This window comes from Triplophysa dalaica, chromosome 12 (genome assembly GCF_015846415.1).
Source record: "Triplophysa dalaica isolate WHDGS20190420 chromosome 12, ASM1584641v1, whole genome shotgun sequence".
In the NCBI taxonomy this organism is placed as follows: Eukaryota; Metazoa; Chordata; class Actinopteri; order Cypriniformes; family Nemacheilidae; genus Triplophysa; species Triplophysa dalaica.
Window position 1 is genome coordinate 11,573,434 of NC_079553.1, and position 24,019 is coordinate 11,597,452.

The following is a 24,019-nucleotide window of genomic DNA, read 5'->3' on the forward strand; positions in this document are numbered from 1 at the left end:
GATGTAACACAATAATAAAATGCTGTGAACATGTTAACCCCGCACACACAGCCCTTAGGTATCCCTGGCTTTATAAAAGCATTACAGTGCAGATCGAGGCTCTTGTGTTTGATCAGGAGGAAGGCAGTGTTTTTACGGTTGTGTACCCTGTCTGAGTTTCTCACACAGTGCAGGATCACAGGTTTATCCTGCAGCTGCTGCCGTTAGCAACCAATTCAGCAGAAACCTAGCGACAGAGCCATTTACAAGATCTTACTTTATTTACATTACAATATTTATTCGCTTCGATTACAGATATCGGTCAAATGACAATTTTAATACAGTTTAATACATTCATACAATACACAATTATCAGATTAGTTTTTATATAGTTTTGTGTATATATATTTTGGCTAAAGCTACTTAAGATTGTTGCATCAAAAGTATATTTAGTTTTGTGATATGATACTATATTACTGACCCCTATAAAATGACCAAATTTTTTAATTTATTGTTTCATAATTTTACTGTATATACAATGCTGCTACTGCAATATGTTTGCATGTGACAGGAGCAACAGCTCTTTGTGGCACTGACTTAAAACTGTTGACTTTCACATCTGATGTAGTTTGTACTTTATCATCCCTCAACACAGCCACATTTCATTATGATAAATTCACAAAACAATTCGTGTGGCACAAACTTATGCAGGCAGTCTAGATTCTTCAAACTACGGAATATAAATGCAAACAGACTTTGAGATGCTTGCCTTCCCCATGGTGCTCTTATTTTATATAACCCACTCACCGAAGCAGCGGAAGAGTAATTGGCCTCTACAGCTCGCTGTGTCACTCAATAGACAGCAAGAACGAGAGAAAGCCCTAGAATGAGAGGGAAAGAGACAGAGAGGGTGTGTAGGAGGATGTGTGGGAGAAAAGAGAGGGATGAGACAGAAATGAAAAAGAAGGGTAGGATAGAATTCGGCTGGCGTGTCCCGTCGGAGCGAGACAAAGAGAAGGTGGTATCAGCCTGTGTTTTCCACAGTTCAACAGGCAGGGACAGTAATGTATGTACTGCGAGAAATGCGAGTGGGCAGAATCACCAGTGTAGGCGAGCGTGTGGGTGAGAGGACAGCAGACCCCCAGAACAGCGATGAACTGAACATAAAGGTTACAGAGTTCAGAAAGTTTGTGTGGAAAGATGAGAGAGGTGTAGTGATTCCATCAAAGCCACCTGGGACAGGCGTCACCTTTGAGAAATTAAGCAAAAACATACCTAGAACCATTCCACTGGTCTAAGGTCATTGGTCAATGGTTATTTGAGATCATCAAGCTCACTTGACTGTCAGCAGGACAAATTTGAATCAATATTCAGTGAAACTCAATAGCATTTGACTGTCCTTATATGTAAGAGCAGCTTGGATATTCCCAAATAACTCCTTCTGTGTCCCACAGACGTCATGGGTTTCAAAAGACATGACAGAAAGTAAATGAGGGCAGAATTTCCATGTTTAACTGTCTCTTTAATGGATAAAGCTGAGCTCTAGGACTGAATTGAGCCTGGCAGCTGACGCCTCTCAGATACATTCAGTGAAGGCCTACATGTTTCTGCCGTCAGTTCTGATAAAGGTAGCTGGAGGACACAGTGAAGACTGGCACATTTCCCGGCTCCGAGAGGATTAACTGTGCAGTCACGACAAAATACCAAACATAAACATGCACTGTGGAGAAACTGAGGCAATGTAAAAACAATATAAGTGTTTATTAAAGGGGCAGATCAGATGACAAGAAATGTACCCTTACATCAACTGGTAGGCTGATAATTTAAAATCTGTCTGTAACATTTGAAAAAAACTGTGAAACTACTAGAAACTAGGAAGTCATAAAAAATCAACATGCTGCGATGCTGACAAGGGTGTTGCCATAGAGATGTATACATAGATGCCTGATCAGAAGCTGTTTTCTGTTCCACTACAATGTACACTCAAGACAAGAGAAAGTTGACTGCATTTGCAAGGATAGTGTGTATATCGCGTTGCATGCTGTTGTGATATGTAGTCATCTGTGAGGTATAAAATCAGGTTTTTTCATAAAATTTAGACTGGAGGCTGTGCAATGTCGCAGCATCTTGGAAAACTCTTTTTCACTATTAGAAAAGACAGCAATGAAAAGATGGACCATTCCAAAACAGCATGTGTCGACAATGTGGCATGGGTGTTGCCATGTAGTTGCTCATTACACAAAGTCCCTGTCGCACTGGTCCCTAGATTAGATTTAAGACATTCTTTCAGGTCAGATAGGGTTCTCGAAGCATTTTATTTCTTCTAAGTTGATGAACAAAAGACTAATTGCTTAGAAACTCACTCCTGCAGGATTTGATGCATCATTCACTCATGCCTGCATCACAAACAATGCTGAATCAGTTATGTGCATTTGAGCAATTCCAGTATTATGAATGTCACATTCTCAGAAAATAATAGTGAAATATAATTCCTCATGGAATGTACAGTATATTAACAATGTAATAATTAAATTCTATATTTGACTAAACCTCTGGTGACTAAGCAGACATCAGAAAAATATAAGTCTATGCACGAGTTTTACATTTTTAGAGGGAAAACTCATGTGTTATGGACGAGACAAAAAAATAATGCATGTTTTTGAGAGACGACACTGTATAATTTCTGTGAATTAAACGGTGCAAAGCAGATACAACAATCAACAACAGGAGAATGGATGGCCATTTATAGAAAATAAAAAAGTCTCTAGTTTATTTTTATGTGCCCATTTATACGGGATATGGACTGTTATGGTTGACAATTAAATTAACTTAAACAACTGTGCTTTAAAAACACACACAAAAATAGAACATGATTGACATCCGACCTATCAGTAAGGTAAAACATTTGGTAAAAACTATCATCTTATGAAATTTATAAAATGTATGTAAAAATATGCTTGTTTTAGAAAGCCTCACAATTTAATCTAGCCTGCAAAGTTTGCATGAACAAATGAGTGACAAACTATATCTGCTAAAATCAGTGCTGTAATATAGCAAAACTCCTAATGAGATGCACTGGACAATCATAAACGTAAAGGTGATCATCATAATTACTCGTCTACAATAGGGTTTAATCAGACTGATGTCAAACTGGGCCGGTCAAAACCGCTCCACCCACAGACCCAATGAATGGTTTCGTTTACCCTTCACCCTTCAGGCACAAACTTAAATTATCTCCTTGCAAGCAATCACCGCAACGTGATTAAAGTAAACGCTTTGCCTACACGCGCGCTATGTATAACAGCTTTGGGGATGAACAAAGCGGCGATAATTATGGCGTTTTGGTCCATCTTTTGTGTAGACAGAAGTATTTTACGCAAGCTCGGAGCACTTCGGAGTGTACGTGCGCAGGGGTTTGCAACACACAATACGATAAGTACGTTGCCATGGTTACACGGCACTTGGCCAAAAGGGTGGGAAGAGGTGATTGCACGTTTGCTCAAGTTCACACAGCAAGCGTTTGGCCGCTTCAACCCGGAGAAGTTTCAGTGCTGATAAATGCTCCGTGGTGGCAGGTAAGCGACGTGAAGTCAAAAGGTGTTTTGGACTAGCAGTCATGATGCACTCAAACTGAAGAAACCTTTCACTTCTGCCTCAACGGTTTTTGATCTGATTTCTGAGGTGACGAGATAAAAGCCTGACAGAAGAAGTCAGGTCAGGTTAGTCCCGCTCTGCTCAGGGAAGGCAACAGCGTTTAAAGGTCTCAGGATTCACTTTATCAAAATGGCACCAGGCCTCTTTTTTTAAAGGTTCTTTTTAATCTGTGCAAGAGAAAAAAAAACGTACAGAGGAAGAGATTTTTGACAAACGCCCACATTCCTTTGCAACATCTTAGTTACTTTTTTCGAAACAAAGTACATAAAATGAACAATGAACTAGTTTTATAAAATGTATAACAACAAGGATAAGGTAATATCCAAGACGTAAGGTAGACAAAAGTCTATACACAAGATCATGAACATTTTTTTAGGTTTGGAAATAATGATCTTTGAGTCCTCATCAGTCAGATCTTGAGTGATGTCAAATGATTGACAGCCGACACATTTCATTATGAAACCTGAGTGAATTTCACTCTCCACTTTCCTTCTGCCCAAGCATCTTTTTTAAATCCTTAAATTTGTTTTTCCCCAATCTGTTCTTATTCACCAAGTTCTTTTTGTTTCTTCTGTTTTTCTTCTTCTCGAACGGACTTCCCACTTTCTTCTCCCCAGCTACCTCTTTCTTAGCCTCACCATTGGTCTTCTGCTTCTTGTTGAACTTCGGACTCTTTTTTGAAGCTTCTCCATCCAGTTTGGCAATTTTGGCCTTTTTAGGGCCCTCTGTTTTTTTACTGTCAGGCTTTCCCCCTGGCTTTCTCTTAATAATGGGTGCCTGAGCTTTATCCGGTCTTAATTTCTTCTTCATGCCCGTGGAGCTCTTCACAGGAGTTGAAGTTGGCGCCTGCTCTTTAGATTCAATCTTTTCAGTTTTCTGAATCTTCTCTGATGGGGCTCCAGTCTTCATTGCTGTAGATTCTACTTCATTCTCTGAAAGCAAAAAATAAAGAGATATCAAATCTCAAACCAACTTTACTAGTCTAGTGGAAGAATATGGAACACACCGGTTTCTATTGGCGCAGTGGGGATGAGGTTGGAGAACTTTTTGAACTTGGCTACAAAAAATCCATCCATGTTGTGAGAGTGAGGGTAGAATCGGCATGATAGTTTGAGGGAGGGATGAAACCGTCTCTCTTTGAATCTGTAGAGAGAAGAATAGCTTATTTTCCTCTTACACAATACAATTTCTTAGTATTTTTCTGGAACTTCGGCCATAATGATCACAGCCACATCTCAAAAAGGCTTCTTTACCTGGTGAATCCCTCATTGCCGAAGTCCAGTCCTGTGGGTACCAGCTTTACATTTCTCTTCTTCAGAGCATAATCCACCACCCACTCGTTCTCATCCACCTGTGGAGAAATTAAATGTCCGTAATACACGCAGCTACTACACCAGGAGCGATTAAAATTTTGCGCCTAAAACTGTGCGGAAAACGTAAACGACACCAAGGCGATCCATGTTTCCCACAATACTCTCCTATCGTTCCGCGCTCGCATCATTAGCCACGATCGTGCCTTTGTTAAACAGACATACTTGTGTGACAGTTGAGGGATCTTCCTGGTATTTCAGCAGAATAACAGAAAATTATCCCTCTAACATTTGTTTTTTACAAATAACCCGATGCATCATTCTATTGTTTACAATTAAGCATCTAATAAATCCTTGAATAATAATTCATAATAATTCATGCGTTTTGGCTTCAAAAGACTTGCACAAGTTGTATTTACTTTGCATCCTTTATGAACCCCTTAGGTGCATTTTGCACCTAAAACCATGTGGAAAACGCCAGCGAGACTGCTTTCTGCAGCATTCTGAAGTTTAAATATTTTCATCTCGATGTGGTTCCCACACACCTAGAAAAACTGGTGCATCGCACCGCATGCACATCGTTCCATTCCTTATTTTAGCCCCCGTCCACATTTAACGAATATGTGCATGTATATGCATGGCACGTAAATAGAGATTCCCCTTTGTTCCAGGTTGTTCTACAAAAATTCGTGCAATTTTGTAATAATGTAAAAAATAACAGTCCCCCATAATAACTTATAATTGAGTTAACTATTATTTTTAAAAGGGGCTAAAAGTCTCTTTACCGTTGTACTTATTTATGTACAAAGAGAACTTAAGTGCAGATTTTATTACCATAATAGAGCAAGTGCAGTAGATGAGGTATCCACCAGTACGTGAGTCAGCGTTGACAGAGTCAATGGCTGCAAGGAGGAGCTCCTTTTGCAGGTGAGCCAAGCGGTGAATATCAGCCTCATCCTGAGAGACAGAGAAAGAGAGAGATTTTAAAATTCAGCACTGGGGAAGGTCCATCTAATGCAAAACCCTGCAGAATAATGAGGCAGGTGCAGTCACGACCACGTCAAGAACAAAAACGGGATACTTTTAGAACAGAATTACCTTGCTGGTCTTCACAGCTGGATCTTTGGAGATGACTCCTGTACCTGAGCAAGGAGCATCCAGCAGCACTCTGTCAAAACCTCCCATCACCTGCCATTTAAAACCAGACACTTCATATCACTTATATAATAATAGCAGTCGACAGATCACAGTCTTTCACCGAATTATCTACATGACAAGTTAGTTAATCAATATATGATGTCCTTAATGTCTTAATGTCCATTATCTCATGTCCACAAATGAAGACAATTCATTACTTTGGCAGATGTACTGAATTACAAAAACATGGCTTTAGGATTTGTTTTTTAAAATCAGTTATCATTTCTGTTTTAAGGTGTTTCTGAATGATATTTTTCTGTCCTTTCCCAACAGATCAATGTTTCCTGAAGTCTATGGTGAAGTGGGTATGTACATTAACATCAATCTGGCAAAACTATAATATAAGTTAATGTGAAACTTTGTAGACCTCGCTGTGGCACATTTAAAGTGTCATCTGAACGCCACAGGCTAAAGTCATCCATACACTCATAGAAAATAACATAATCGAGTTTAAAAGTCATTGCGTCACTCTTGGTTTCTCATTCGCTGTGCAACCCCCTTGAGGGAGACATTAGAACTGTCACATGAGTGTTCTGCATTTAAAGGCAAGGCTGTCGTGCAGTGATAAGGACACACACCGTAGGAAACTGTCTGCCGTCATAGTTGCAGATGATAGCATTAGTGACACCAAGGCGATGAATGTTTCCCACAACACTCTTCAATCGGTCCGCATTCAAATCATTAGCCACGATCGTGCCTGTGTTCCTCATTAATTGAGCTGAAATACACAAATCACTCATTTAAACTGAAAATCCATTAAAAGAAAAGCCATCATCATATTTTCAATGTAATTAACCCCATTACAGAAGCACGGCAGTTCGTATGATTGCTACAGTGAAGCATATGCTCACCCATATATGTAGTTTTGCCTCCTGGAGCAGAGCTCATGTCTAACACTAGCTCCCCCTCCTGGGGAGATAGCGCCATAACAGGCAGAAATGAAGATGCTCCCTGCAGCATGTACTGCCCTGACAAATATTCTGGAGTCGCTCCTGCATTACAGAAAGTTTTACATAATCAGATAATAATGTTTAGAAAAATCATATATTGATAATGATTAGGTAATTTTGGCACTGACCTATGGGGACAGAGGAGTCATAGATGACCAGTCCCACTTTAGACCATTTCCCTATCGGATCCAAGTTTACACCTCTGTTAATCAGAGCCTGTGTCAGAAAACAAGCCATTAGATTACCAAAAAGACAGTCCTACTGCAGACCAGTCTCGTTTAACATCTGCATGAATATCACGTTGGCCCAGTTTACAACAGTTTAGGTGATCCATTCACATTTGCATCACAGATCACACCTTGTTTAAAAATGTGACTCACATGGATTTTTAATAAAACTCATACTCAACACATCAATGTCACAGTATTTTAATAAAACACTTTTGTGCAACTGTGTATGTATTTCATATGAATGCTGATGTTAAGCCAAACTGTATGTAAATGAGACCTGTCTGGTTCAAAATGTCACAATGTTTGAGAAACTTTTAAACATATTCTAACCTGAGCCAAGTCTCTCCGCCTGGTCTTTAAAGTGTTGGTTCTGATGGTGACTGGCCTCTGTATTTCATTGGCTTCCAGAAATTCAATGAGCTGAAGAAAAAAAAAAAATTAAACTATTTTTTAAGGTTTTGCCAATCACACAACTGCCTTCTGATAAGCATATACTGCCAATTCATATAGAGGTGAAGGAGGTGTGGCCATCCAGCTCTTCAGTATTGACAGACAGTTAATTTATCCTGTTAGCATAGCCGCACACCCTGAGGAAGCAGATGGGCGGTACTAAAATCGGAAGCAATAGCTCAGCAACCTACTTCTGCATAGTATGTTTAAGCATTGCAATAAAATGTGTTAAGTGCTAGATACGCCTACACAGATGTATGAACAGATACACACCTCAGAAAGTGGGAACAGGTCCATTAGTTTGCTAATAAGGAACTGATTGTAGCTGTAATAGATGCAGAGGTCAGACCGCAGGAGTGAGAGATACTCTGATCTCTCTTTGCCCTCCTCTCGCTTCTCAGTGAAGTGAGTCAAAACATCCACATTATCTTTGATCCTCTGATAGATGGTCTTCAGGTCCATAGGTAAAAGACCTACAAAAAATAGAATGCTGATATTAAAATTTAAGTTTTAGAAATCAGTAGTTTACCATAGTAATGTGATAAAGTTGGACTCACCCTCTTTCTGTCTATCTGCAGCAGATGGAAGTATGAATTTTTCATCATTCTCATCAAAGATTGCCTGCACAGTATCGTCGTCATTCCCCTTCTGCTGCTTTATCTTTTCAGCTTCTTCAGTACTCATCTCCTCATCATCATCATCATCATCATCATCATCGTCGTCATCTTCAATACTCTCTTGTTGATTGAGTTGACGTTTTTTCTGTTTTCTTGCTGCTTTCTCAATTGGAAGAAGCTGATGAAAAGGGCAAGGATGGGATAACAATGAAATGGTCAATCTCTGGCACGCAGTATAATTTTTTTAACCTGCTCAATTTTTGTAATAATTAATGAGAAATAATGTGATGGTTATTCATTATATTATTTGTCGTTACAGGATTTCATCACCACATGATTTTGGTAGGCTAAGGCTACAATTGAGAATTGCTATTAAATTATCATATATGTAGTAAATGTGGTATTTTAGCAATTTAATACAACTTTGCAGAATAAAATGGCACTCTGATCTAATAAAACATTAACAGGATTAAAAAATGTGTTCATGCAGGTCAGTTGACAGCACATTCAAAAAAAAGTTTTTGGATCAACACCTATGTAACACACACAAAAATGCACTAGTCAGTTTGTTTGCCAAATGCAAACATTTAAAAAATATGATTCTGAGAATAAAACTTGAGGGTTTGCAGAATACAATGGTTCATGCAGCAGCATGCTTTGTCGTGTACTATTCATTTTGGAAAATGCTGTAATCCAGGTGCCCCACACATATTCAATCTGCATACTGTGCATAAAATTTGCAATATAATGGCAGACTAGTAAAACTAGACTACAATAGTCTAGTATGGCAGTATGCTTTTTTGAAGATTAAACTAAGGAGTTTGCCTGTTTGTTTCATTAAAAGTGTAAAAGGCACCTCTTCTCCATCACTGTCTTGTTTATCCTCCTCATCCCCTTCATCTGCACCGTAATCATCAACCATTTCTTCATCATCATCATCATCATCATCTTCCCCTTTTATTTGCTTTTTGAAAAGGACACCCTCCTCCTCGCTGTCGTCCTCTTCCCACTGGCTGTCACTCTCCTCATCTTCAGCAGGTTCTTCAATCTTTCGTTTTCTCTGCGCAGGTTTCAGCCACTGACTATTTTCATCTGAGAATCCTGCAATAAACACAGATCGATTTCCATATTCAAGGGTGCATGAACAATGTGGTCCTATCGTTGTCTCTTTTTTTTAACCCTTTAAATACCTTTTTTGGGCTTTTGGGCTTTAATGGCCTTTTGCTCTTTTTTGTGTTCCTTCACTTGAGCTCTCTTTATAGCACTGTAAAAAAAAGATTTATTTATTTACAAGTATTCAACAAAGACATGAGAAAATACAATAAACCTTGTTGTTTTGTCTACTGACCGTTTCTTTCCTCTGCTTGACAATTTTTTTGGTTCATTTTCTAAAAAAAGACACATTTGTTACAACCATTATACTACCATATGAAATAGGAGGAAATAAAGCACAATATGATGTATTTTACCCTCAACCAAGAAACTGGCCAGCTCAGTCTCTGCTCCTTTTTGTTTCCTGGATTTGCGTCCAGGTCCTCTTTTCACCTTATTGGTGGGATCCAACTTCCTGCCCATACTTGACTCCTACAAAGGTATTCTATCACAACATCAAGTAATCAATTTATATGAACAACATGAACATTTCAGTCACAGCAAGAAAGCGAAAAACTCAGAAACATGTAGTGTTTGAGGGCTGGCATGTGCCATGTGGTTTTCATACCTTCCCAACACACAACATACTAACCTAAGGTATTCAACCGGAGCTTTCCTTACATTAAAACATATTGCATGGGGTCATTAAAATACGTCTGTTATAACTTGTGAGAACGTTTACCGTCTTAAATAGCTAATTTAGTTAATCGTCAGATCGGCTTGTGCCTAGCATGGTGTTAATCATAGCATTAATGTTAAAAAGACAGAAATAAGTATTATTTCAACTGCTCGTGTTTATGTGATGCATTTAAAGACAAAATATTTGTGTGTACATTTTACACACAACGCAGCGCGTGGAAGCTAACAAAATATTTCACTGTAACGTTAACCGGTTAAATTTACAACGTAAAACCATAACTGTAAATCCTTATTACACTTACTTTCTATTAAAAACCTTCCGTCCGTTTATCCTGTTGCTTTCTAGAACACCGCTAGAAATTTAACGACTAACTTATTTGCGAAATGTATTACAACACACATGTACCTCTCGTGCTGCCTACACGAGCACACATGTGACTTTTTTGCGCACGTTGGGTTTCCGGAAGCTGCGTTTGACGCGACTTCCGTCGCACATCTTTTACGCAGCCATTCGGTAGTTTCGAAGTTGGCGGAGAGCGACTTCACTTGAAAATATAAACAAAGGCTTCTTCGTCGAGTGTTGTCATGGAGGACGAATGGGAGGAAGAGGAGCAGTTAGTCGTGGCGGAGCTGTCAGGAATGATCAGCTCTGATCTTCTGTCCAGTCGTCAGGGCACGTGTAAGATCGTCGACATCGACAGCGAGCAGCCCATGATGCAGGTGGGACGCTATCTTTTCGCCGGAGAATACGAGGACGCCATGGGAACATGTGTGGTTTTTCAAGAAGAGAATGGGGGCGGGGCGGGCTCGAAGCCGGTACTTAAATACAAATGTCACACGATGAAGAAACTGGTGCTGCAGAGGACGTTTCTGTCGGAGAGGAAAGAGGACGAGCCGGTGTCAAACCGCATAGAGGTGCTTGCTCTCAATGATGAACAGTCGTACGGACGACAAAGCGCAATGTGTCACTACCTGGATCGGAAGGAGACGGAGAAATCACTGCTTGACGAGACTAAAGACTGCGGGGATCCAGAGATGAGTGGGGATGAATCTCCGGCTGAGATGGACGAGAGTGAGGCGGAGGAGACGATTGACACAACAGTCAATGTTAGCACTGAACTTGCAGCAGCAGAAGAAGAAGAACAAGAGGAGGACGGTGGCTCTTAATGAGAAGTCAAACACTTTTGATCTTGTGCATTCTGCATTATGTAAATATAATAATGTTGTTCACACAGAAGAATCTAAGAAAAATTAAATACAGTATGTTTGCAATATATCACTTTTTACTTTTGTTAAAAAGCCACGAGGGGGGAAAGGGGGGCATTGCACCTTCAGATCTGATTTGTTTAGCAAATGCAAATGCGTCAGTTTCATTTAAGTATTTATGCCAAATGCAAAGTTTTCGTCGTTGTCATTTTATTTTATAGGTAACAGTAAATGACATGCGTCTCTGCTTGTCAATATTAAAGTAGGATGAGTAATCTAACTAAATCTAAACTAAATGATAATTGGAAAGGGTAAAGGGTTGTCCTATTGGCTGGTAATGTATCTGTGCTGCCTCCGTGCATCCCGTCAGCGATGAGTCTGCGATTATAGCTTCCTTCAGTTTTTTGCAAATCTTTATCATTACAGGGTAATTCAGAGGCAAAACCAAATTTCCCCATTTTTTACTCGCCCTCAAGGTATCCTGACTGAATATGACTTTCTACTTGAAGAATAATGAAGTCAGAGTTATAATATTACCACATATCATTTTTCTTCCCAGAGTTGAATGAGAGCGAATGGGGAGCAATTATTTGAAGCTCCAAAAAGTGCATCTATCGATCAAAGAATGGCTCGACACGGCTTTGTGGTGTTAAAAAGCTCTTCTGAAGTGAATCGATGCCTTGGTTTAAAATATTCATATTGAGAGCGATATTAATGTTATGTCAAGCTTCCGTTATCCCTGGGCTGCCCGTGAACCAGAGGCTTGTTTTTCCAGCAAATGCGGTGACGAAAGCTCCTGCACAGAGGAAACAGCATCCTATTGGATCAAAAGGAAAAGTCACGGGAACTTAAGACGTTGTATTATAACTGTTTATAAAATATAAACCACATATAATACTTGGTATTATAACTCCCATCATTTACCCGAAAAACAAGCCTCAACAAACAAGTTCAGCTGAGGGATAATGGAAGCTAGACATCAACGTTAATAGCGCTCTTCATATGGATATTTCTCTAATGGCTGGAACATACTACAAGACTTAATACTATAGACATCATACACATTAAATCTTTTTGAAAGTTTCCGATAGAAAGTCACTTACTGATCAAATCTGCAGACTGGCACAGACTTTCTGCAACAAGTCCAGACTGAAAATCTGAGCAAAAGACTTGGAGTGTATTTCAGCCTTTAATTGAATATACAACAATAACCTTTCCGACAGACCATAAGCAGGCTACACCATACAGGTTAAAACTGTTTTTACAACTATGTAATCGAAGCTAGGAAACTAAGTGGAATTGATAAAAGTCAAACGATACCCAACCCAATTCTGAATTTTAGGAGATCAGAGAAAATCACCTACAAACGCATGTTAGCCCAAAATACATAGATACCCCCAACTCCAAAAAGTTTGGAGGCTTTTTATATTTCATCAGCCATTTAGACTGAGAAGGATCACCAATTGGCAATAGAAAAAGGCAGACAGACAAACATGACTTTCACCGAACGAATCTGTGCTGACAGTGAAAAAGAAATAATTATATTTTTGTAGTAAATTATTAAAGATCGCCAGTTTGTCAAATTTCATATTACAGCAATGTCAAGCATTACAGATTTCTTTTGTTTTTAGCTTCTTGAATGATCTAGAAAAAAAATGGATTTGCTTGCAATTTTGAAGTTGATATAAGTTTATTGGCACAAGAAAGAGTTTGTATACACCAAACAGGAAACCTTATAACTTTAAATGTATAAACCTATTTGTAAAAAATACAAAAGTATATATAACATTCTACCCTGTTTAGGGTATAGACGTTTGATTCAGTATAAATGAAAATGTTAACACATAAGAAATGTTATTCTGTTGAGGAATCTGAAAATATTTTTTGTACTGATGATCAAATTGCATATGCAAGCACACCTTCAGTCCGAAGCCATGACAGAAAAATGACTGTTTTGTTTCTTCATAACACTCCCCAGACCTCCTCAAACGCGGAACACATTTTGGCACATGTCAGTGCTGCAGACAATGGATAGTTACTTATGGACACTGTCTTTTCTGTGTAGTCAACATTTACCTGTGGAAAAAAAAACAGTTTTAAATTCTGTGGTTGGACTTATAGTATTATAATCAGGTCTGATACTCAAGAAGATAGTACACTCACTGTTCCATGTGCAAATGCTCCAATGACAACAGCAGCTGGTCCATCCTTTGGGACAATAGTTCTGGGACACACAGCATCTCCTGCTTTGAATGATGAAGCATATCTGGGACATCCAGGAGGCAGGTGGTCCGATACTGGATTTTTAATCAGTCTTAACAAACGCTGTGGACCATCTGCTGCTCTCACACTCAGCTTGTGCAGGAGCTGGACTGCAAGTATGCAAACAATACATTCATTATTTATACATTAGGCAGACACTTTTATCCAAAGCGACTTACAAAAGAGAACGCATATAATAAGGGTACAAATGATGCTACTTCAATTCTTACAGATTCTCAAGACTCTGCACTGTAAGAATTTCCTACATAGAATTCTTTTTAAAAGTAGAGACGCCCCTTAAAATAGACAAAATAATTTACACATGGGGCAGGTTGAATAAGCTGCATAAACTAGTCTTAAACGTGAGAACATTTTTTTAAGATTAGTCATGACTAGATTGATCTAATTGAAATCTGAAAAGTGCTAGGGCTAACTAATTCTAGTTCATCGAGACTAGTTATTAAGACACAGGCTGCGTCTGAAATCGCCTACTTCCATACTATATAGTAGGCGAAAATGAGTATGAGTCATGAATATTCTGTCCGAAATCTCAGTATGCAAAAAAGGTCGGCGAGAAATACCTTGATGGTCTACTTCCGCCAAGATTTGTGACTGTGGATCGGATGGACACTTATCTATCCCATGATGCCAAGGGAGCTGAGCAACGGTCAAATTTCAAAAGTGAATCAAATAAATATAGGGGAAAACTTCAAGGCGGACTTACGTTGTGCAGTGCCAATACATTAATTTTTCATCATTAAATCATGTTTTTAATCAACGCTCACGTGTAGAATGTTGTTAATAAGTCAAAGAGTATACGGGTAACATGACCATAAAACATGGTGGATATAGTGTGTCTGAAATATATTCATACTACTCATACTATATAGAACGTACTGTTTTAACGGTACTTATTCAAATTCAATACGTACTGTCACAATATGCGATGTCGGACGCAGCCACAATCTTAACTTGGTGGCTATGTGTATGCAACTTACCCATAGTTCAACATGTGAAACATGAATGAACAACCAATACTTTCTTAATAGAGTAAGTGTGAATTTACCCATGAGTCCACAGAACCGTGGAAACGTGCGAGGAATTCTTGTCTGTGGGTTGATTTCGATCAAAACATTCTTCTCTGTGTGAATGTACACCTGTAGCAGTCCTGCTCTATTCAAAGGACTGTCCAGAAGCATCAACAAGGACTGAAGAAAGCAAGCAAACACAAGAAGCCAGAGATTTAAAACCATTCAAGACTTGGGCACCAATCTGTGTGTGTGCATGTATTTTACATGTAATTATAAACTAAAAACAAAAAGCTTACAATCTACACATATGTTCAAGTCTATCACATATGATTGGTAAACGCTTTACCTGATGTGTGATATCAGGGCGAATCTTGCCGGGGTCTCTGCCATTCTTTATTATCATACCCTTATGCTGATCACAATTCAGCAACTCGAATGTTTTTCCAACCTGCATAGAAATACGCTCGAGTTGAAAACAAAACAGTTTCATAAAACAAATTCATTTATTCGTATTCTAAGGACTGTTTGGTTTAACGTATATACAAAGTTTGTGTGATTACTATTCCTTGTCTCTTACCTTTACAGTTTCAAGCGTCGCTCCTTCTAAAACAACAACAAGTCGCTTTTCAGTCATTTGATCGTGCAAACTTCGTTGCTGTTTAACTGGTTTTGGTTCATATTCGTCTAAATGCTCCAGACCACGCTTAGTACCAGCGCGCGCAGCCATGTTGACACAGAACTGCAACGCATTAATTGTGCGTCACTGATGACGTCCTCGATTTACACTGAAATTAAGAGTCCCCCTTAAGGATTATATATTTGATAATACGCTTTATCACTTTTATAGCTGTATTCTGATGATGTTTTTTTTTCTAAAACTATATTTTCTGAAACTAGTAGTTACTGTACATGACCTACCACAACACGTACCTTTAACTATTTGTTATACATTTTTAAATGTTAAGGTTTGATTTCCTGTTCTTTTCTTGCTAATTGCTATTAAAACAAAAATATTTGTAATTGTTATAATGAAATAAAAATGCTTTTTTCGTGTGTTCATTTATTTATTTCATACATTCAGAGTCATATCAACTTCAAACTGTATTTACTTTCATCGTCAATAAATTACAAATAAAATCCTATATTAAGGTGGACTGTTCTCCGACCTTATGGTAAAACATATCAAACATACCGTAGTTCTTCAAACGTAATCATAGTTTAACCAGAGTAAACACAGGTAGATCCCGTATTACTTTGGTTCATAGTATACAAAAAGTTAAATATAAAAATGAAATCATATCCACCAAGCAGCTTTTAACAGTTTTATCACATGCACAATTTATTACATTAACAAAGTGGTTTAAAAATTCCTTGCAAAAGCTTTTTAATCTGGAATAACTTTATCCTTTTCTAGTCTCTTCAACTTCATTCAGGAAACAGTGAGCAGCTCCAATGGTTCAATTGTCCAGCTTGTCGATTTCGACTCACAAGCAATGTGTTCCTGCTAGATTCAGTGTGTTGTTCGACTCAGACACATCTCAGGAGGATCACTCTGATATTTATTGAGGCAGGTCAGCGGTTTTGGGCAGAATTGTGAGTTTGAACACAGGACTGACACCAGGAAAGAAGGTTCAAAGGGCATGAACTCACGGTAGGAGTCTGCATCACAGCTTACCTGTGACATTTGAATAAAACACCTGCTTAGTACACATGCTTATTGTTTGAATATTTATGTGTTTCCCACTGACGTGTTCTTGGTACCTTTGTAAAGGATGAGAGGAACAGGTGAATGTATGAGAGGCCAGACAGAGATGAATCTGCTGGACCCCTTGTGAAACTCATTTTATAAGCCTAAAAAGAGGAAAAAATAACATCATAAATATATAGACATGATTAGATCACTCCTGAATAAAAAATAAAAGTGTTGTTCTGCAGCAAGTTAACTTACATTAAGTGCCACTTCCAGAGCGGAGTATTGTACCCACACCTCCTGTTGTTTAGAGAGGGAAAGAGAGAAAGCATCAACCCGACCGGGACCCTCGGTCACACTCAGATAATAAGACCACACACAAGCGCTCTCCAACTCAGGATTCTTAGCCTGTGTGTGAACTTGTGGTCAGAAATTCAAAGGTTAGGTTTACAAAATACACACATTAAAACTCGTAAATCGTCATTAGAGCAATACTGACTTACTATCAGGTAACAGAAGGTGGAAAAAATCTTTAGCCACCAGAAATCCCAATGTCCCATAATTCAATGCCCTGAAAAATATAAGGTTGGAAAATTTAAATAGCAAGTTAAACTTTTGTACACAAAAGTGCATAATATTTTTTATATTATTAACATTTTGTTTCAAAGTAAAACATTTTCCTATTTTGTTCATTTATTCTGTAATAATCTATAATAAAACCAATCTTCCACAGCATTTCTTTGCTATGGACCAGGCCTTATTTCTTTGCCTACTGAGGTTTGAGATTGCTTCATTGAACCACGTATAATTTTTTCCATTCACCCAAAATCTACAAAATGGCAACATTTATAAAAATTCCCTAAAAGGTAGATTTAAAATAATCCCAGGCAACGACCACATCAGGTATAAATGGAATTGCTCGTAAATCACTTTTATACACTTCGTGCGTAAATGCTTGTACATTAAAATAACTGGCGCCTATACCTATGTAGGTTTAAAATACCTGGGATGTGAGAAATGGAAGAAAGGTGACACAAACATTCCAACGGGGACGATGATGTCATTGCCAGAGAGGTGTGGAGTGATAGACAAACTAGAGGAAAGACAGAGGTCAGAGATCATTGATAACGCAATAAAAGTACAATAAAAAAATATAGAGATATAGATTCACAAGTACCAGTAATTGCTCTCTAAGTATACTGTGAAATTATTTTAAATAAAAACTAATGACTAAAATAAATATAAAAAAATAATACTAAAATAATATGTTCTGCAAATTACTTATTTAGAAACGAACTACAGTATGTATGTATAAAAGTATAAACACTTTTGTATTAAATGTAAATAAATAAAGCTTAAAAAAAGAGTCACAATGTTTTGCATTGTAACAAAATAGTTCTTTTAGTTTTATTTAAGTGTTATTTATATTTTGAATTAGCTATTATTTATATATTTGTAGTTTTCAAGTTAAGTTAAGTAGAAATTGTATTAGGTTTTTTCATTTTATTTATTTATCTATTATTCTATATATTGTTCTATTCAGTAGGTTTAACTTATGCTTATTTCATTTTTATTAATAATTTTAATGCCTCAACCCAACATTTTCTAAAAGAACATACATCTCACTGCTTGAGATATGAGAGCACAAACCCTTCAGCTCGTGTGGCATGTGAGAGTAGCCTGCTTCTGCTCTTCTGTTTCAGCAACAGGACCTGAAGGTAGTTGGAGAAATAATCCTCCTCACTCACAAGCACCTGAATACAGACAAGCAAAGAGAAAACAGTTGAACTCTAACCCACTGAACATCAGGAAAGATTCATAAATGTAATTAATTCACCCCATTAAGTGTTCATTGATTCATCCTTTGGTTAACAAATCAAAATGTACCTCGGCATAGAGTTGGTTAAGTTCTGCATGATTTGGGGGATTTGTTTCTGTGGAGAGTCTTGGAGTTAGAGATTGTATCTGAAAAAGACACAAGATTATGCAAACATATACACATACAAAGATTCATTTACACATTTGGTGTTTGATTCACATTTCACCTTATCAAAAATTAAACCAGCCGATTTCTCGTCCCTCCAGGTCAGATCTGCCAGTTTCATCTTGAGGGATGAGTAAATATTCTGTATCAATTCTTCAGCCTGGCAGAGAGAAAAACTATTTAAATAGATCCATGAATTTAACGTCACATATGCCAATACTTGATAACCTTTATGTGTATTCATCAAAAATCATTTTTTTGCTTTATTGTTGAATGTACCTCTTTCTGTGCATGTCTTTCTCTGATCAGATGACTCAGTAGTGTTTCAAATCCTTGCTCTGTCTGCCGGACACACTTCCACCAGCGTGGTACATCCTACAATGGCAGACAGCAAAACAGAATAAAATCAAAAATGTAGTCAGCATCTACTTTTAATAAATACAAATAGGTAATTCATTCCTTGCTGACCTCCTGTGCATCTCCAGTTGCAATGGAAAAGTTTTTCATTGTTTGCCTAAATTTTGAGTCCAGCGCAGGTATGAGTGTTTGCAAAAGGCTAAACATCATGTATGTATGAAGAGATCACTGCACATTTTTACACGGATTCACACATGGAAAAAAAAACACATAAGCACACTGCCAAACTGTTAATCCAGTCTTTATCTGTTAAGAAATGTGTCTGTTATGACTTACGTTCCCATAATATCATGCTGACTTTTCCATTGGCTTATTGTCTGTGACATGTTGATAAGGTACGGGAGATTGTGTACTAAAACAACATCTGATTGGCTGATAGGAAGAGGCTGAAATGAGGCTTTTAGGCAAGCTAGCCAATCAATGGCTGGAGCCAGGATCTGTGAGGGACAGAGAGCAACCAATGAGCAGACAGTTCCATATATTTACTTTCTTTAAGAATTAATTAATTATAATAATTAATAATTAATTTTTTCAATGTACACATGTTGTTCCAAACCCCTACAGTGTTCTTTTCGTCTGCTGAACATCTACTGGTTTAAGAAAATAATGTCCGAATTTAAAGTTTGCGTGAACTTTTAATTTAATTCAGTGCATTTTTTAATAAAGAGCATATAGAACAAATTCTGCTTTATAAAGGCAAGCACAGACCTGTAGTTCTTGAATAGTAATTGTGTGATAGAGTAACCGCTGACTGAGGCGGTAAGGAAGAGGAGACGTGGCCACAGCGAGAGTTGTTGATAGAGCCATGAAAAGACCACAATGCTGTGTGGTTCTAGTGGAAGGAACGCCCAAAAGAACCAAATACTGACTGCAGGATGAAAAGAATGGCCGCAAATACTGAGGCAAAAAACAGAAACAATAAAAGACATGTTACCAAAGAACCCTTTATTTTAATAAAAAAATATGTTCGACTATCAAAAGAAATGCATCAGAGATGAAAGATTCTTAAGGTAACCAAAAAGAGCCCTTTTTGCAGTTTTATCTTTAAAGCGTAGCCTGACACTCATATAATGATCTGGTGCTATAATGCTAAAGAGAGACATTTGCAGAACCAAACATAAACACACCTACCTGAGAACTGGCTTTGGATTTGTTTGTCTTACTATTCCAGTCAATAGGGAATTGAAAATGTGGCTCATCAATCTATGAAAACATGAACATATTTCTTAACCACCACACAGACAATATACAAACAATTTCAAAAATAATCAAAGCTCTTTGTTTAAAGACTCCGGGAAATACAAATTGAGATTTTGTGTCTTTTAGTCCATTTGCTTTCATTTGAGATATTTCACATGAGTTGTAAAAATAAAGTTAAAAGGAAAATCACAGAGATCTCTTAAAAGAGCAATGTGGAGGTTTGAGCGGCATCTAGCGGTAAGTTTGCGAGCGTCATCACATTTTCGCTTCTTTGCCGAAGGAGATAACGTATTTATAAAATGTGCTCTGTAGAGCAGTTTGTCCGCTTAGGGCTACTGTAGAAACAACATGGTGAATTTGTAAGTGTACAGTATAGAAATAGCTCATTCAAAGATAACAAAAACATGACGCTTCAGACTCTGAAGAGATAGTTATGTGTATTATATTGCATTTCTGTCAAAAGATCCTCCAAAAAATACAAGTTGGTCCTTTATTATCTCAATTGTATCTCTAACATCAATGAGGTTAACCTCTGCGTAAATAACATCTGTGTCTTAGATGTTTCTCCTGAGAAAAAGGACAGAAGTCTCACAGAAGATATCTCAAAACATGTCAGTAACCAAACTCATATTTGCTGCAATTAAAGTCAAAGTTATTGAAGATCTCAATATGAACTCAAACATTTCTCATCAAATGTACCCAAATCAGCTCATTTTATAGAATTTACATTGATTTAACATCTCCATACTATTCGTCTATTTGTCTCACTTCTGAAACATCTGATACTAAGTTGACACTTAAATGAAAAACAACTGAATTTCATCGAATCTCATGAACAATAAAAAGCAATAAATGTCCTCTCTTTCTGCAACATGGACCAAAATACTGATGACTAATCTTGTGAACAGGGGAGTCCTTTTCATACTACTGTTCCCTAAGTGCTACTAACTGATAACATTTTGTTATTATGCTGTGCTCACCTGTATGTAAGGTTGATTGGAATTAGTTTGACCGTCACCAGCGTTTGGCCCCACATACACGCTGAAGAAAGGAAATGTGGAGTACTGGCTCATGAGCAGGGCCAGAGTGCTGTTAAAATCTCTCTTTATCCTTTCACCTGATACTGCCCAGCCACCCATCTACATACACAGAGAGAGAGAGAGAGAGAGAGAGAGAGCACAGGCCAGACGACATTAGAAGAACTATAAATCACAGTGAAATGTAGACTTAAAAAAAAATTACATTTACATTTAGGCACTTGGCAGACGCTTTTATCCAAAGTGACTTACATTGCTTTATCCTATACATTTTACATAGGTATTTGCAATCCCCTGGGATCGAACCCACAACCTTGCGTTGTTAACGCAATGCTCTTACCACTGAGCTACAGGAAAAAATTTGTCAGATGTGTACCTGCTTGAGTAGAGTGAGGAACGGCTCTGAACCCATTTTCTCTGCAGATTGTGATTCCATACAGGCCTTGAAGAATTTCTTTGCCTTCTGTACCGCTGTACTCGTGGCAACACCCTCATCAGGAGACTCTGCCCACATGGGGAGCACGAAGAACCAATGTCAAAAATGATGAGGTGAATGACAGAATGTTTCAGAATATACCTTAACTTACACACACAAAAGTGTCTAAAGTTTTGTGTTTAATAAGTATTTTTTTTTTTATGTTGACTGTTGGCAAGGATTATAGGTTCAAATAACAGAGAGAGAGGGGGGGGGGAGAAAGAAATATGTTTATAGGTATGTCAATACTGGTTATGAATGAAAAACTTATATTATACCTAGTATTTCTTTGATGGCTTTGAGCAAAGCTGTTTGTCTGTCTGGAAACTTGTCCAGCAGTCCATCATGTTTTTCTTCAACATCTGTCTTTCCTCTCATCTTCACTCGTTCTTCACCCAAATCTCTTTTCTTGTCTTGTCCTCCATTGTCATCAATCTCAATCCCCTTACCTCTCTGCCTCCCTCTGTGGGATGAAGATCCGCAGCCCGAAAGAAAGTAATCACAGGGGCGAGAAAAGGGATCCATGGTAACAGAAAAATGTTCAGATGCTTTCAGACAGGCAGGAGAAAGACAAGGTGGAGCAGCTGTAATAAAACATGCATTCAAATTACAAACAGTGTCTATGACATTGGCACTATACAGGAATGTTTTCATCATTTGTACCCGATTTCAAAAGTGAACTCCAGGGATCTCCCATCTTCTGTTGGTGAGCGTAGAATGCCAACCCTAATGTAATTACGAAGAGAGAAAAGACAAAGAGAGCCAATATAAGCTTGCGGTTCTTGTTGCAGACCACTGGAATTGATTCATCGGATTGAGGCCGTTCTTCTGGCATCATGACCATTTCCTGAGGGGGATATAGAGATTAAGATTCAGGGTTGTGTAAAGAGTCACAAACAATGTTTAAAACATGCCAATGACCTACACCCTACGTAAACACTTGTTAATTTGTAAATTTTTCATTTTAACACAACATCTACCAAACATTCCAATACTGCAGCAGAGAAAGATACGAGAATGAATGAAGAATTGATTCATTGCGATTTTTGAAAATGAGCAGTTTAATGGAATCATCAGTTTGTACATTCTAACACACTTGAAAGAAAAGTGATTAACTGTGTTCATAGGGATAATTCACCCCAAAATGTTTTTTTTTTCATTAAGATGTAGTCATTTAGCTCTTTATCCAAAGTGATTTACAAAGAGTTCAGGGAGCAATATGCAATAAGCAATATGTCGCACAGGAGCAGTAATACAATTTACTCGTCCTTTTGTCATCGCAACTTGACTTTCTTTTTTCTGTAGAACACAATAGAAGATACTTTGAAAAATGTTGGTAACCGAACAACTCTGGCTCCCATTGACTTCCATTCCATCTCTTGGAGCATCAACATGCAGGAAATGAAAGACACCGGGCCTAGTTTGCTTCTTGGATGGAAGTCATGGAGTTTCATTTGAAAAAACAAATGTGTTTATGTTGTCCAGATGACCACATTGTGGCAGAATGTTTGACTGCCAATGTAATCCGTCAAAAGTCTGCCGGATTTAGCCAATCGTAAAATTGCACAAGACACAGGGCGCCATAATATGAAGAACATATCAGTCATTTTCTGACCACTACATTCACACCCATCACACCTAACATATGCAAGAAAGGATGTCCTGAAATAAACTAGAAATAATATAAAGTGCAGCAGTGTGAACACGCTGCAAATGTGTGAGAGACAAATATTTCACAAATAATATGATGACTGTAAAAGGCCAATGATTTAATCTATGAGTTATGCAGTTCTGCTTTTGTCACACAAAACACATCAAGCTACATAAAACAAAAATTGGGTCAATTTTACTGAAGTCTGCCCATCACACCACCTGCCCATCAAAAACTATAAATCACAAATAACATGAAAAGCAATCTCAATTACACAAGTAGCTACATGGAGCTTATTATGGAGACCGGTGTTCGAATCTGACTGCTAGCACTTTCTGATCCCAATCCCAATTCTCCCATGCATCTTGATTTCCAAACAATAAAAATATCAAAAGTCTAAAAAAGCCTCACCTGTTGAAAAAATTGTATTTCAATCATCTTGTTCATCTGCTTTTCTTTAATCACCGCTTGGTTTGACTGCTTCGCACATATTAGGCTTCTAGCGTCAGAGCGTCTCTCTTTGTATCTCGTCTTTCGTCAGCCACAAGTCATGCAGTGTCTATCTGACCTCATCACACATTTGGTTCACTCTTTGACTGACTGATAAAATTTGAATGACTTGGCTTTCTTCAACACATATGTAATCTGGGCCATTCTGGACGCTTCCTCCTCACCTGCATTCACTTACATTCATAGGGTGCAGGTATGTTTTGCTCAAGAATCATTCATTTGACAAATATTTTGTGAAGACCAATGGACAGTTTAATAGCTCGGGACAAAGAATAGACAACTATCACAAAACATAAGGAACAAGTGTAGGCTGTGTAAACTTTTGAAGTTGGATATTTTTGTAAATTGAGTGGTTATTGTGTGTTAAGGCGATATATA

General features: G+C 37.9%; 4 protein-coding genes across 5 annotated transcripts; 1 reads left to right on the top strand and 3 right to left on the bottom strand.

The window, feature by feature from the left end:
• Positions 1-1,812: 1,812 nt before the first annotated feature.
• On the bottom strand, positions 1,813-10,621 carry nop2 (NOP2 nucleolar protein homolog (yeast)). Of its 2 annotated transcripts, none has more exons than XM_056762875.1 (16): positions 10,481-10,607; positions 9,857-9,971; positions 9,736-9,775; positions 9,578-9,651; positions 9,244-9,488; positions 8,328-8,565; positions 8,044-8,243; positions 7,651-7,740; positions 7,219-7,306; positions 6,992-7,132; positions 6,719-6,858; positions 6,042-6,131; positions 5,778-5,900; positions 4,887-4,984; positions 4,640-4,776; positions 1,813-4,565 (listed from the first exon to the last, which is right to left on the bottom strand). In XM_056762875.1, the coding sequence occupies exons 2-16, from the start codon at positions 9,960-9,962 to the stop codon at positions 4,108-4,110; spliced, it is 2,268 nt and encodes a 755-aa protein (XP_056618853.1). In that variant the 5' UTR covers positions 9,963-9,971; positions 10,481-10,607; the 3' UTR covers positions 1,813-4,107. The 2 variants fall into 2 exon arrangements, with proteins under 2 accessions (XP_056618853.1, XP_056618852.1); XM_056762874.1 differs by having other exon boundaries at positions 1,815-4,565; positions 9,857-9,984; positions 10,481-10,621.
• Positions 10,618-11,454, top strand: gtf3c6 (general transcription factor IIIC, polypeptide 6, alpha). Its single transcript, XM_056762877.1, has one exon. It carries the CDS (start codon positions 10,764-10,766, stop codon positions 11,343-11,345), a length of 582 nt encoding a protein of 193 aa, XP_056618855.1. The 5' UTR covers positions 10,618-10,763; the 3' UTR covers positions 11,346-11,454.
• A 1,601-nt stretch (positions 11,455-13,055) lies between these two features.
• On the bottom strand, positions 13,056-15,437 carry emg1 (EMG1 N1-specific pseudouridine methyltransferase). The gene is made up of 5 exons (XM_056762701.1): positions 15,255-15,437; positions 15,024-15,125; positions 14,713-14,854; positions 13,548-13,756; positions 13,056-13,460 (listed from the first exon to the last, which is right to left on the bottom strand). Exons 1-5 carry the CDS (start codon positions 15,402-15,404, stop codon positions 13,347-13,349), a joined length of 717 nt encoding a protein of 238 aa, XP_056618679.1. The 5' UTR covers positions 15,405-15,437; the 3' UTR covers positions 13,056-13,346.
• Positions 15,438-15,989: 552 nt separating this feature from the next.
• On the bottom strand, positions 15,990-23,721 carry kel (Kell metallo-endopeptidase (Kell blood group)). The gene is given in 18 exon segments (XM_056763496.1): positions 15,990-16,352; positions 16,439-16,528; positions 16,626-16,786; positions 16,871-16,938; positions 17,371-17,460; positions 18,018-18,121; positions 18,255-18,332; positions 18,413-18,511; positions 18,631-18,726; positions 18,820-18,936; positions 19,041-19,205; positions 19,477-19,665; positions 19,900-19,971; positions 20,949-21,107; positions 21,382-21,509; positions 21,759-22,064; positions 22,144-22,327; positions 23,543-23,721. Coding segments are annotated over 18 exon segments (2,307 nt in total). The 5' UTR covers positions 23,579-23,721; the 3' UTR covers positions 15,990-16,187.
• Between the last annotated feature and the right edge of the window lie 298 nt (positions 23,722-24,019).

Excerpts from the sequence above, each read along its gene's own strand:
- nop2 (XM_056762875.1), bottom strand. The coding sequence starts at position 9,962 with ATGGGCAGGAAGTTGGATCCCACCAATAAGGTGAAAAGAGGACCTGGA. Across the intron at positions 9,776-9,856 it reads GGCCAGTTTCTTGGTTGAGG|AAAATGAACCAAAAAAATTG; the intron begins GTAAAATACATC and ends GTCTTTTTTTAG. Across the intron at positions 6,859-6,991 it reads AGGCAAAACTACATATATGG|CTCAATTAATGAGGAACACA; the intron begins GTGAGCATATGC and ends TGTGTATTTCAG.
- gtf3c6 (XM_056762877.1), top strand. The coding sequence starts at position 10,764 with ATGGAGGACGAATGGGAGGAAGAGGAGCAGTTAGTCGTGGCGGAGCTG.
- emg1 (XM_056762701.1), bottom strand. The coding sequence starts at position 15,404 with ATGGCTGCGCGCGCTGGTACTAAGCGTGGTCTGGAGCATTTAGACGAA. Across the intron at positions 14,855-15,023 it reads GCCCTGATATCACACATCAG|TCCTTGTTGATGCTTCTGGA; the intron begins GTAAAGCGTTTA and ends TGCTTTCTTCAG. Across the intron at positions 13,461-13,547 it reads GAGCATTTGCACATGGAACA|GTAAATGTTGACTACACAGA; the intron begins GTGAGTGTACTA and ends TTTTTTCCACAG.